An 11,408-nucleotide genomic window follows, 5' to 3' on the forward strand; every position below is an offset into this window, starting at 1 on the left:
GGGGGGGGGGGGGGGGGGGAGGCGGATGGCGGCGTGAGGCGATGCCACCCCAGGGCAGGGGGGACGGCGACCCTGCCCACCAAGGGCGGCGCCGGGCACTTGGACTTCCACCGGCGGCGGCCCCCTGCTGTGGACACGCTGCCGCCCTTTGGCCCCTCTCGCCGCGCCAGGCGCGCGCACACCTCCCTCCCCGTCCCGCCCCCCACCCCCCGCCCCGCTCAGAGACAGCTCCCGGGCAGGGGCCCAGAACCAGGGGGGGCCCCGAAGACCGGGGTCGGGCTGCCGTCCGGGGCGAAACCCGGCACCGCGCGCCCGGCACAGTGCGGACACCGGCTGACATCCACCGCCCCGGCGTCCTGGCACAGGCGAACCAGCAGGAACTGCGCATTGGCCGCCAGGCTGTCCAGATCGAAGGGAGCCGGCGAGCCAGCCGCCGAGGAAGCCGCCCCGGCGCCCGACTCGGCCTCCAGCAAATTGGCCAGCAACTTCGGCGGCAGCAGCCCCTTGGGCGTGGTGGCCAGGTGGAAGCGCCGCCGGGCCGCCTCATCGGCCGGGGTCCGGCACGCGGCCACCAGGGCCCGCTTCAAGCGCCACGAGTCGACCGGACCCAAATCCCGCAGCGGCTGGTACTGAGGCAGCGGCGGGGCCGGCTGCACGACACCGGCCCCCGGCAGCCGGCGCCCAGTCGGCCCGACAAAGGCCCCGGCCGCATCCCGGGCCCCGGCCAGCTTGGCCTGCCGCTGGGCTGCCAGGCGCTCCAGCCGCCGACGCCGGGCATTCGACAAGGTCGCCACAAATGGCCCGACATCCCGATGCAGGCGCTCCACATCAATCAGCCGATCGAGCGGCACCGCACGCAGGTGCACCAGTTCCCGGTGCTCGGCCGCCCGGCCCTCGGCATCCACGGCCGAGCCCCCGCCGGCGGGAGCCCCGCCCACCGGGACCGGCTGGTTCAGCAGGATGGTCCCCATGGCACACAGGGGCCCGGCCCACCGAGGCAAATAGTCGGCTCCCGGGTCGTCCGGGCCGCCGCCGGCCCCGCACGGATCGGCCCCCGCCCCGGCCAATGCCCCGGCCAGGGGGAAGGCCAATGGCAACAGCGGCTCCAGCAGGGCCAGCCCGGAGGCCGGCTGCAAGTCCTGGATGGACAGCCGCGCCAGGGAGGCCCGCGCGGCCGCCGCCTCGGCCTGCAGCACGGCCGCCGCGCCTCCCCCCCCCGGCTCGGCCCCGAGGGCTTCGCTGGCGGCCACGGCACTGGCGATGCTGAATGCCTCGCACACGGCCCCGGCCACGGCGAAGGCATCCGCATCATTGCACGCTGGCAGCTGGTCCATCCAGTCCGCGCAGTCCGGGGCTCGGACATGCCCGCGCACGGGCTTCAGGCCGGGGGCCGGGCCGCCGCCGCCGCCGCCGCCGCCGCCGCCGCCGCCGCCGCCGCCGCCGCCATCACCATCACCGCCGCCGCCATCGTCAATCCCAAGCCCCAGCCCGGAGAAGATGTCCGTCGGGGCTCGGGCCGAGGAAACCACCAGCCCGCTGATGACCCCGACGCCCCGGCGGACGGCCCGCGCCAAGGGGACCAAGTCCGGCCGGCGGTCCTCCCGGTGGTCGATGTTGAAGTCCAGGATGATCTTCAGCCCGGTGAAGGTGCGCGCATGGGCCACCACCGTCTCCAGGTCGGCCGGATAGCTGGTGGCTTCGGGCGCGCCGGCCTGCAAGAACCACGTCACATACGGGTACACCTGGGGGTTGGACAAGATCGACCGGTACACCGGGGCCACTGGGTCATCAGCCAGCCGGGCCAGGCTGATGAATCGGTCATAGGAGAGCTGGCGCCGCGAGGGCAGACAGAAGCCAAGGAGCAGGGGCGAGGGGAGGGCGGGGGACGCCGAGAGGGAATGTCAGTCTCACATGGAGCAGGGGCAAGTGCCAGCCCGAGGGGGAGAGATCCGAGCCGGAGCAGGAGGAGTGTCTGGCCCCCCCCCCCCCCACAAACACACAGACACACAGGGTGGCGATCGACCGTCCAGCATGACACAGCGTACCTCAACAAGCATTATCCCGCTGATGAAGCCCACCAGCCCCAGGAGCAGAGCATTAACGGCTGCCATATCGGTGGCCAGGTTTACTTGGGCCTGTATGTACACGCACAGGCACACACGCACGCACAGGCACACACGGGCACACAGGGACACAGGCACACACGGGCACACAGATACCAGGATAGCACATGGCCACCCGGGACAAAGTCAGCATTCTTGCGCTTCACCATGACCGACAAAACCCGACGAACAGCACAAAGGGGCAGGATGCATCCCACGCCGGGCAGATCCGCTGGCCCGAAAACGCACCCGAACGACGAAGTGCGACCCAGGCGGATAGACACGATGCCAGGCGGCCAGCTGCTCGCGCAGCTTCTCCAGCGGGACAAGCGCTCCGTCCAGAAACACCGGCAAGTCCAGCACCACCGGCCGGACTACGTGGCCCGCGTGCTCGAGAAGCTTTTTCTGCATACATGCACGCGTCCGCGCATACATGCGCATGCGCCCAGGGAGGAGACACAGTCAGCAAAGGCGCGACAGGGCCCATCCGCGAGGGGGGCGGGGGGGGGGGCGAGAGCGCGAGGAGAATCCAAAATGACAGGCAAACGGGCGGGCAGGCGAGGGGAGAAAGCAAAAAGAAAAGCAAAAGCGAAAAAAAAAAAAGGGGGTGGCCTCCGGGCACACGGCAGGGCGCCGCACGCGGCCAAACCCCGAGCCCCGGCGCACCGCGTCAAAAGCCTGGCTCGTCTGACTGGAGTTCAGACGTGGGGCGGGGGGGGGGGCGAGAGCGCGAGGAGAATCCAAAATGACAGGCAAACGGGCGGGCAGGCGAGGGGAGAAAGCAAAAAGAAAAGCAAAAGCGAAAAAAAAAAAAGGGGGTGGCCTCCGGGCACACGGCAGGGCGCCGCACGCGGCCAAACCCCGAGCCCCGGCGCACCGCGTCAAAAGCCTGGCTCGTCAAACGCCCATCAATGGGCTGGCGCCACCAGTCGGCCAGGCGCTTGGCCTCGGCCGGCGGCAATGCCGGCCGACCGCCAGCCGGCGGCAGCGACTGGAAGGGCGCCAGCGCCGGGGTGGCCATCAGCCGGCGGAAGGTCCGCGGCCGCGAGGAAATTAACACATCCCGGCGCCCATGGCGCGGGCAGATGATCGCCAGCAGGACGCCAGTCTGGCCGCGCTCGGTGAACCGGCCATCCAGATCTTCGTCCGCCTCGTCGGCCGACCCGGCGCTCGTTTGCGAGGCGCTCCGAGGCCGGCCCGGGCCGGAGGAGGCCATGCCCCCGGTGCCGCGGCCTGCCCCGGCCGCCTCGGGGGCCGGCTTCCGTTCCACCACATACGCGCTCACCAGCGACTCCGGGCCGAAGCCCTGGCGATCCACCAGTGCACATGTCAGACACCGCGACCCGGTGTGATAGAGAACCGTCTCTTGGAACTGGACCGCCGGCTGGGCCGGCGCGTCACCGGCGCTCCCCGGCAGGGAGGTCATTGTGCGCAGGCTGGAGAGAGAGAGAGAGGGCCGAGGGAGCGAGGCGAGGGAAGCAAGGGGGTAAAGAGAGGGGGGGGGGAGGGCACGAGGCAGGAGTGTGTCGAGATCGGCCGGAGGAAAGGAGGACAGCGGGGCGGCGCAGCCAACCAACGAGGAAGCCAGATCGGAAGAGCACACGTGGAAGCAAGGGGGTAAAGAGAGGGGGGGGGGAGGGCACGAGGCAGGAGTGTGTCGAGATCGGCCGGAGGAAAGGAGGACAGCGGGGCGGCGCAGCCAACCAACGAGGAAGCCGGCAGGCAGGGGAGAGGGATAGAGGGTAGCCAGGGGGCTGAGGAGGAGAGTGTGCGTGTGTGTGTGTGTATGTCAGGCGCGGGGCGAACACCCGACAGCCGGCGGCAGCGCGGCAAAAATCCGCCCACACAGGCAAATGGCGTCTAGTTGGGCAGGCGGGCCGGATCGTGGGCGGGCTTTCTCACCGCGAAAAGCGCGACATCCCCCCGGCGTGGGACGCGATGGTCCACGGAAGGGCGGGCGGGCGGGCGGGCGGGCGGGCAAGACACACCCCCCAAGGCCAATGCCCGGAGACGGCCCCGGAGCCAAGGCAAAGACACGGCCGGCGCGCAGGAGGGGCACAGCGCCGACAATAGCCCGCAAAGAAGCGAGGCATGCGGAAAACAACAACCCCCGAGAACGCCCCCCGGCGCCCGGGGGCCGCGGACGCAGGGCCGACGCATTGCCGCCCGGGCGGTGTCAGCCCGCTAACAGCCCCCCCCCCCCCGCCCCCCCGAGCAAGAGACAGCACGAGAGCCAGCAGCCGGGGGGAGGGCGGGGGGGCTGCTGGCTGGCAGGCAGGCAGGCAGGCAGGCAGGAAAGCGGGCCGGGGCGGGCACCCCGGCAACGCCCTCCCCCGGGCATGGTGAGCGGAACAAGGCCGGGGGAATGCGCCAGTTGGAGGGTCGCGTGATCCGCCGAGTGGGCACGTGCGGCACATCGTGGCGGTGCTCCCTCGCGCCGCGGGGGGCCGTCCTCGCTGCCGGGCCGCGGGAGAGAGAGAGAGATCACCCCCTGGGCCGGGGGGGAGGGCCGGCACGCGCCCGGGGAAAGGGGGAGGGGGCGGGGGCGCGCGGAAGAACGCCACACCACGCGGACGGGACCGCTTCGCGGAGAGTGTATGCCCCGGCGCCCCCCCCCTCCCCCCCCGCGCACTGGGCGCGGAGGGAGGGGGCGGAGCAGCGCGAGCACGAGCCGACCACAATCCGGCAGCGGCGCGCCATTTTTCGGGACCCAGCGGCGGGCCGGTGGCATTCGTCACCACAACAGCGCCGCCCTCCCCCCCCCCCTCCCTCCCCTTCCGCCGCTCGCCCTCCCTCTCCTCCCGCCCTCTCTCCCTCTCGCCCTCCGTCCCAGTGTAACCATGGCCAAGAGTATTCGCTCGAAGAGCAAGCGCGCCTTCCGCCGCATCCGCGCCAAGAACATCCACGGCCCGATCGAGCACCAGAGGTTCGTCCCTTGCCCGCCTGCCGCTTCCTCCTCCCTCTCGCTCTCGCGCTCTCCCTCACCGCCTGGACTCGCCTTCGCCGGCTTCTGTCCCGCTTTTTGGTTGTCTCGGCCCCCGCCCACCCTCACACCGCCTGCTCCCTGCCTCTCTCTCTCTCTCCCCGCCCCCCCCCCCCCTGCCCGTGTTCCACGCTCGCACCCTCGGCACAGCCTCATGCGCATTGCCGCCAAGCTCGGCACCGCCGACCCCGCGGACGCCCCCCCCGAGGAGCCCAAGCGCTTCTCTTTCACCGCGCCCAAGGTGCGTCACTTGGCGCCCCTCCCCTGCCGCCGAGCTGCCCTCGGGCCCCTGCCCTCATGCACCCCCCTCTGGTTCTCAACTGACCCCATGCGTCTTCGCCCCTTCACCCCTCTTTCACGCGCGCGCACACACACACACACACACAGAGCCCGAACGACCCGCCCCCTCAGGAGATTGGCGCCAACAAGTTCGAGAACGACAAGCGCCTGGACTCCGAGTTCATCGCCCGCCGCCAGCAGGCCGTCGAGCGTGACCGCGCCGAGTACGAGGAGCGCATTGCCAAGCGCGGCCCCCGCCTCACCCCGGCCAAGCCCTCCACCATCAAGAAGCACCGCGCCAGCAAGTACAAGCGCATGGCCAGTGTCCAGAGCAAGCGCTTCTAAGAACACCCGAGCAAGAGAAGATGGGTCCGAGCAGAGCATGCGCGCGCGGCGCGCCCATGCATCCCCCGCGCACATACACATACATGCACACACACACACACAGTCGCACGCCAGCCGGAGCCGCGACCGGCCGGCCCTCCGTGCGGCAAGCCGACGGAACCTTTCCCCCCCCCCCCTCCCTCATGCGCCCCGGCGCCGCCACGCCACACCGGGCATTGTATTTTTTAGTGTTTCGCCCTCCACATCCTCCGCCCTCTCCCGCCATGCTCCTCCTCTCTTTCCCTGCGCCCCCTTCCCCACTACTCTCCGGCTGGACTGTCCTTGTGCCACATCTTTATGTATCTTTTATACACATACACGAAATCCACCATATGCAGTCACACAGGTGTACCTCCTTCCTGCCATGGCCGCCCTCCGCCCTCCCCCTACCTCCGGCCGCCGGGGGGGTCCCCAAGCGCGAGGGGACTCCCCCGAAGGAGGAGGCCCAGGAGCAAAGGCCACCGGGCTTCCGCCCAGCACAGCACCCCCTCATGTGTGGCCATGCAAGGCTAGAGTGTGTCTATTTCGTTTCGAGCAAAGGGATGGAGGTCAAAAAGCGGGGCCAGACGCGCCGTGCTTGGCCTCCCCTCTCCCCCCGCACGCACGCACGCATGCACGAAGGGAGCACACGGCCAGCAAGCACAAAAATGTCCTGTGGCGGCAACCAGACGGAGCAAAAGAGCCGGCAGGGGAGAAAGACCGGATACATCCGGCCCCCCTCTCACAGGAAGCCGGACACAAAGTCCCCGGCACCGTGCAACTGCGCCAGCCCGGCGGCCGCTCCGGCCCCGGTGGCGAATGGCAAGTGCGGTGGCTGCGACTGGGCCAGGGCCAACGGACGGATGGACGAATCGCCCAGCAGCAGCTCAATCCCCCCGCCGACGGGCGGCCGGGCGGCGCCCGCCGACGTGGCCGACGCCTGGGCCGAGGCCGCCCCGGACCCGGGCACCAGGGTCCCGGCCGCCGCGGCCGACCCCTCGCCGACTCCAGTGCCCGGCGACGGCCCGGCCGGCGACGGCGGCACCGGCACCGAGTCGAGGATGTGAAGGAGGAGCTTGGCCCGGAAGACCGTGGAGAAGCCACTGCCGGGGGCCGCGGCACCGGGCACCACCGTCCCAATGCCGGCTGCCTGGCCGCCGCCGCCCAGGGCAAAGGAGTGCTCGAAGGGATCATCATCAGCAGCAGCAGCAGCAGCGCCAGGCCCACTGCCCGGGCCGGCCAGCGACACGAATGCCTCCCCCTCGCCGGTGCCATTGTAAAGGAGCTCATCAACGGCGGCGCGCACGCGCAGGCGGTCCCGCGCCTCGGCCGCTGCCCGGACATACGCCAACATCGACACGGCGTAGCTTTGCTCCGGCGTCAGGGGGGCCGCCACACCGGTGACCACCGGCAGCCGGTGCGGCCACACATGCAGGTGGTCAAAGCGCCCGAGGTCCCCGGCCGCCGGGCCGGCTGACACCCGCGACCCCGAGCCGCCACCCGGCGACTGAGACGACAACAGCTGGCCAGGCCCCTGGTCCCCGGCCAGGGCAATCCCCTGCCGGGCCAGGGCCAGACGCCGCTCCAGGGTCAGCAGCGTGGCCAGGCGCTGCTCGCGCGCCGTGGCCGACCCCAGTGGCCCCAGACCCAGGGCGATGGCCGCCCGGTCGACGCGCCGGCGAATGCGCGCCTCCAGCCGCAAGTTGGCCGCCGGGTCCAGCGGAGGCACGGCGGCCGCGGCGCCAGCTGACCGCGGCCCGCGCCCGGGGGGACCACGCCCGCGCCCGGTGGCCGGCCCTGCCGCCGCCGCCGCCGCCGCCGCCGCCGCCGATCCCCCGGCCGTCCCGGCCGCCAGCTGCGACGGCGTCAGCCCCAGCTCCGCGATGAAGGCCGACGAAAAGACCGACGACCCATCCTGGAAGGTGGCTCCAATCGGGTCCCGGTACAGGGACAGCACGCTGAGGCCCTCCTCGCTGACGCGCACCCAGGCCCCCAGGCGCCGGGCAAACTCATACTCATGCACCACCACCACGCTGGTGGAGGGGGGCTTGGCCCCGCCGCCGGCCGGCGCGCCGCCCGGCACCGTATGGGCGATGGTCAGGCGCGGCACCCAGCGCGGCAGGGCCTCGGCCGACAGGACCAGGCGCGACTGCAGCAGCCGCGCCGTCGGCCCAGCCCGCGCAGCCGACAGCAGCCCGGCGAAGCTCAATCCATCAGGCGAGGGCTCGGCCCCGTGGACATGCCGGGCCCGGCACTGCTCGGCCGCATCGAACACATGCAGCGCGGTGGTCGTGGTAACCAGCACCAGCCAGCCGGCCACGTGCAGCGACCGAACCGGCTCATTCAGGTAGATGGTCGGCAGGAGCCTGGACCCGGCGCGACCGTGCGGCCGAAGGCCGAGAGGCAAGCCACCGGCGGGGGCGCAGCCCGGAGCAAAACCGCCACAGCAAGGGAGTCAGCATCAGGCGGAGAGAAGCAGGGGGGGGGGGGGGGGATGAGGGGGGAGGGACACGGCGACGGCGCAGAAGCACCAAGCGGTGAGGGAGGGGAGGGCAAGAAAAATGAACACCAAGAAGAAGAAGAAGAAGAAGAAGAGGGCAGATGGCCGCGCCCGCCAGCCAGCCACGTACAGTCGCCCGCTGGCCGTGCTAAACACCTGGACCTGGCCGCAGCCGCCGCTGGCCGTGCCGGCCGTGCCGTCCGGATCGCCCAGCGCCACGGCCGCCACATACCGCGACGCGCTCAGCGCCAGGGCATACGTCGGCAGGAGGGTCTCCCACACCAGGGACACCTGGGTGCCGGGCAATAGCCGGGCAGTCAGCCCCGAGCCGGAGTCGGATGCGGCGGCGGCGGCCGCTGCCGCCGCCGTCCCGGGCCGCGCGCCGGATGCCCCCTTCCGGGCGGCCTTGGAATCCAACGGCCGACCGAGGGACTTGTCATCGGCCGACCGAGCACGCTTCCCGGTGTCCGACACGTCGGCATCACCGGCGAGCAGGCCATCGGCCCCGTCGGCCCCGACACCACCGGTGGCCGAAGCCACCAGACCCAGGGCCTGGTCGGCGCCGGTGCTGCCGCCGCCGCCGCCGCCGCCGCCGCCACTGGCGCCGCCGCTGGCGCTGCTGCCGGTGCCAGCGGCGCCGGCACCGGTGCTCCCGCCGGTCGCCGCGCGATCAATCGACTTCAGCTGCAGCACCGCGCGATAGAGCGACGCAGCCCCGGTCTCGGCCGGGGTCAGAACATTGGTGGCCACCAGGTTCCACCGTTGCGGGCCCTCAAGCCGGGGAAGCGGAGCAAAGCGCATGTCGCCGGCCGGCGGTGGGCCGCCCCCGGCCGAACACGTCTCATTCACCAGCACCCCGACCGAAGCCTGGAGTGGCAGCAGGTGCCCCGGCGGGATGACCGGCACCGCGGTGGCCATCGGGATCGGCTGGCTCACCACCTCCCCCAGATGAACCCCCGAGGCCACCGGCGTGCCGAAGGGAATGTACGGCACGAAGGGCACGCCCCAGGAGGAGGCCCCGGCCGCGGCCGCCGCGGCGCCAGCCTCCCCGCCCATCGGCGAGGCCAGGAGCCCCATGCGCCCGCCGGTGGCCCCCCCGGGGCCCGCGCCACCGAAGGAGGCCGACCCGCCCGGGCCGACCGGCGTCATCGGCGCCCCGGGGGTGCTTGCCCCGCCGCCGGCGGCCCCGCCAGGCGCCGACACCAGGGTCCCGGTGATGCGCTTCCGGCCCTTGCTATCGACGGTGGCCTGCGAGGAGCGCGGCGTCCCCACCAGGGGGCTGCCCCTGGCCGGGGTCAGGTCACTGCCAGCGCGCGCGCTTGGCGTCAGCTGGTGGGGCCCGAGCGAGCTCGGCGGTCGGGACAGCATGGCCGCCGCCGTGGCCCCGGCGTTCGGCCGGGGGAAGGCCTCGGCCGCCGTGGCGGCGGCCACGGCCGCCGGCACCGCCGGCCGGCTGAGCATGTGCTCGAAGGATTCGGCCGGGCCGTCGGACCCGGACAATCCGGCCGGTCGATACCCATACCGAGTCCAGTGGGGGACCTGCCACGGGAGGAGCGTGTGGCAACTGGGCGGTCAGTATCGGGCCGAGGCCGTGGTGCCGGGGTGCTGGCAGAGAAAAGGGGCCACGCTGCCGACGGCCGGGCCATGCGTTTGTCCCCCGCCCCCCCCCCCCTTCAACAGCACACGCACAATGTCCTCCAGCGGGGCAGGCTCGCCGATGCCAGCGTGCGAGAGATCCACCAGGATGACGCCGGCCGCGGAGCACGCCACAAAGAGCGCGCCATCCGACCGCCGCCAGGATAGGTCGGTCAGGGGTCCGTCGATGGAAATGCGGATGGAGGCCGAGCTGGAGTCCGACGCCAGGCGGCAGAGGATCAGCTGGTTCCGGCTGAGGTTGGCCGGCGGCACAGGAGGGGAGACCGGACCCGGGAGGGTGTGTTAGCTGCCGCCGATGGCACGGGCCGGCGGGGGGGAGGGGGGGGGAGGAACAAGGAGGGCAGGAAGAAGCACACGAGACAAGGGAGGACAGAGAGGAGGCGGCTGACGACAGGGCAGCGACACACCTGGACGCCGCGATGATGGACGAGTACTCATACTGCGGGACCATGGAGGTGAGGCCGGCGGCTGGTTCGCCGGTGGCACCGGGCTCCGACGCGGCGCCCTCTGTCGGGGCATCGGCTGGGCCGGCGCGCGGGCCCCCGACGCGAGGCTTCTCCTGGCGATACATGACCGGGGCGCATTTCTGTGCCCGCAGCATGGCCGGCGGGGCGGAGACCCCGGGAGTGGGGGGGAGGGGGGGAGGGAGGGGCGGCGGGGGAGCCGGACAGCAAACACTTGTCAGCCAGCGGCAGTGGCCTGTCGGCGGGCGGGGGAAAGGAGGGGAAAAGGGGCAGGCACACGGCGACGCACCGCGATGGTCACCAGATCCAGGAAACCGTCCAGCCGGAGGAACTTGCCCAGGGGACGCTCACGCGACACCAGCGCCGCGCACAGGCGCTCGCCCTCGTACGCATGCGGCAGGCAGATGATGCCACCATCGAAGGTGACACTGGTGGCGTAGGGCATGCGCACGCAGGGGGGGGGGGGGGGGGGGGCAGAGGTGCATTAGCAGGAGGACGGGGGCGAGGGCGGGTGGACACATGGCAAGCGATGGGGAAGAAGGGCGAGGGGCAGGGAGAGGAGGGAAAGAGAGAGAGAGCGAGAGGGAAAAAAAACCACGCGACCGGGAAACCCACCTCATGGCCAGATCACTGGCATTGGTCGGCGAGTGCTGCAGCGGGGTTTGAATCTCGGCCTTCAGGGTCCAATCACCGGTGGAGTCGGACCCGCTGCCGAAGGGGCCGGCCGCGGTGCCCCGGGCCGAGAGCCCGGTTCCATCATCATGGTCCCCGAGCGAAGGGACCGAGTAGATCTTACACACGCGCAGCTCGCTGATCAGCACGGCCAGGAAGAGCCCGGCCGGGTCCCACGCCAGGGCGCTGATGGGCCGCGACTCGCGGAACACCTTGACACACTCTGTGGCCAGCGGGCCCGGGCAAGGGAGAAGGCCGAGAGGTTAGCTGACATGGGGGGGGGCAGCCTTTCGAAGGGAGCCGGGCCCGGGGGGCTGGGGCTGGCGGCACCACCAGCGCGGGCGGCGCAGCCGGCGAAAGGCAGCGGCAATGGAAGCAACAAAGGAGGA

General features: G+C 71.8%; 3 protein-coding genes across 3 annotated transcripts; 1 reads left to right on the top strand and 2 right to left on the bottom strand.

Annotated features, from left to right (window-relative positions):
* Positions 1-91: 91 nt before the first annotated feature.
* On the bottom strand, positions 92-3,528 carry H696_01839 (hypothetical protein; the record flags this gene model as incomplete). Its single annotated transcript, XM_009495740.1, has 4 exons — positions 92-1,829; positions 2,046-2,135; positions 2,352-2,507; positions 2,980-3,528. The coding sequence occupies 4 exons, from the start codon at positions 3,526-3,528 to the stop codon at positions 219-221; spliced, it is 2,406 nt and encodes an 801-aa protein (XP_009494015.1). The 3' UTR covers positions 92-218.
* A 1,334-nt stretch (positions 3,529-4,862) lies between these two features.
* H696_01840 (hypothetical protein) lies at positions 4,863-5,809 on the top strand. Its single transcript, XM_009495741.1, has 3 exons — positions 4,863-5,028; positions 5,236-5,326; positions 5,473-5,809. The coding sequence occupies exons 1-3, from the start codon at positions 4,943-4,945 to the stop codon at positions 5,707-5,709; spliced, it is 414 nt and encodes a 137-aa protein (XP_009494016.1). The 5' UTR covers positions 4,863-4,942; the 3' UTR covers positions 5,710-5,809.
* A 441-nt stretch (positions 5,810-6,250) lies between these two features.
* H696_01841 (hypothetical protein) lies at positions 6,251-8,588 on the bottom strand. Its single transcript, XM_009495742.1, has 2 exons — positions 8,358-8,588; positions 6,251-8,093 (listed from the first exon to the last, which is right to left on the bottom strand). The coding sequence occupies exon 2, from the start codon at positions 7,069-7,071 to the stop codon at positions 6,298-6,300; it is 774 nt and encodes a 257-aa protein (XP_009494017.1). The 5' UTR covers positions 7,072-8,093; positions 8,358-8,588; the 3' UTR covers positions 6,251-6,297.
* Between the last annotated feature and the right edge of the window lie 2,820 nt (positions 8,589-11,408).

Source organism: Fonticula alba (assembly GCF_000388065.1).
Source record: "Fonticula alba strain ATCC 38817 unplaced genomic scaffold supercont2.3, whole genome shotgun sequence".
NCBI lineage: Eukaryota > Rotosphaerida > Fonticulaceae > Fonticula > Fonticula alba.

Coding starts and splice junctions, on each gene's coding strand:
- H696_01840 (XM_009495741.1), top strand. CDS start 4,943: ATGGCCAAGAGTATTCGCTCGAAGAGCAAGCGCGCCTTCCGCCGCATC. Junction 5,029..5,235: donor GGCCCGATCGAGCACCAGAG/GTTCGTCCCTTG, acceptor CCCTCGGCACAG/CCTCATGCGCATTGCCGCCA. Junction 5,327..5,472: donor TCTCTTTCACCGCGCCCAAG/GTGCGTCACTTG, acceptor ACACACACACAG/AGCCCGAACGACCCGCCCCC.
- H696_01841 (XM_009495742.1), bottom strand. CDS start 7,071: ATGTCCGGGCAGCGGCCGAGGCGCGGGACCGCCTGCGCGTGCGCGCCG.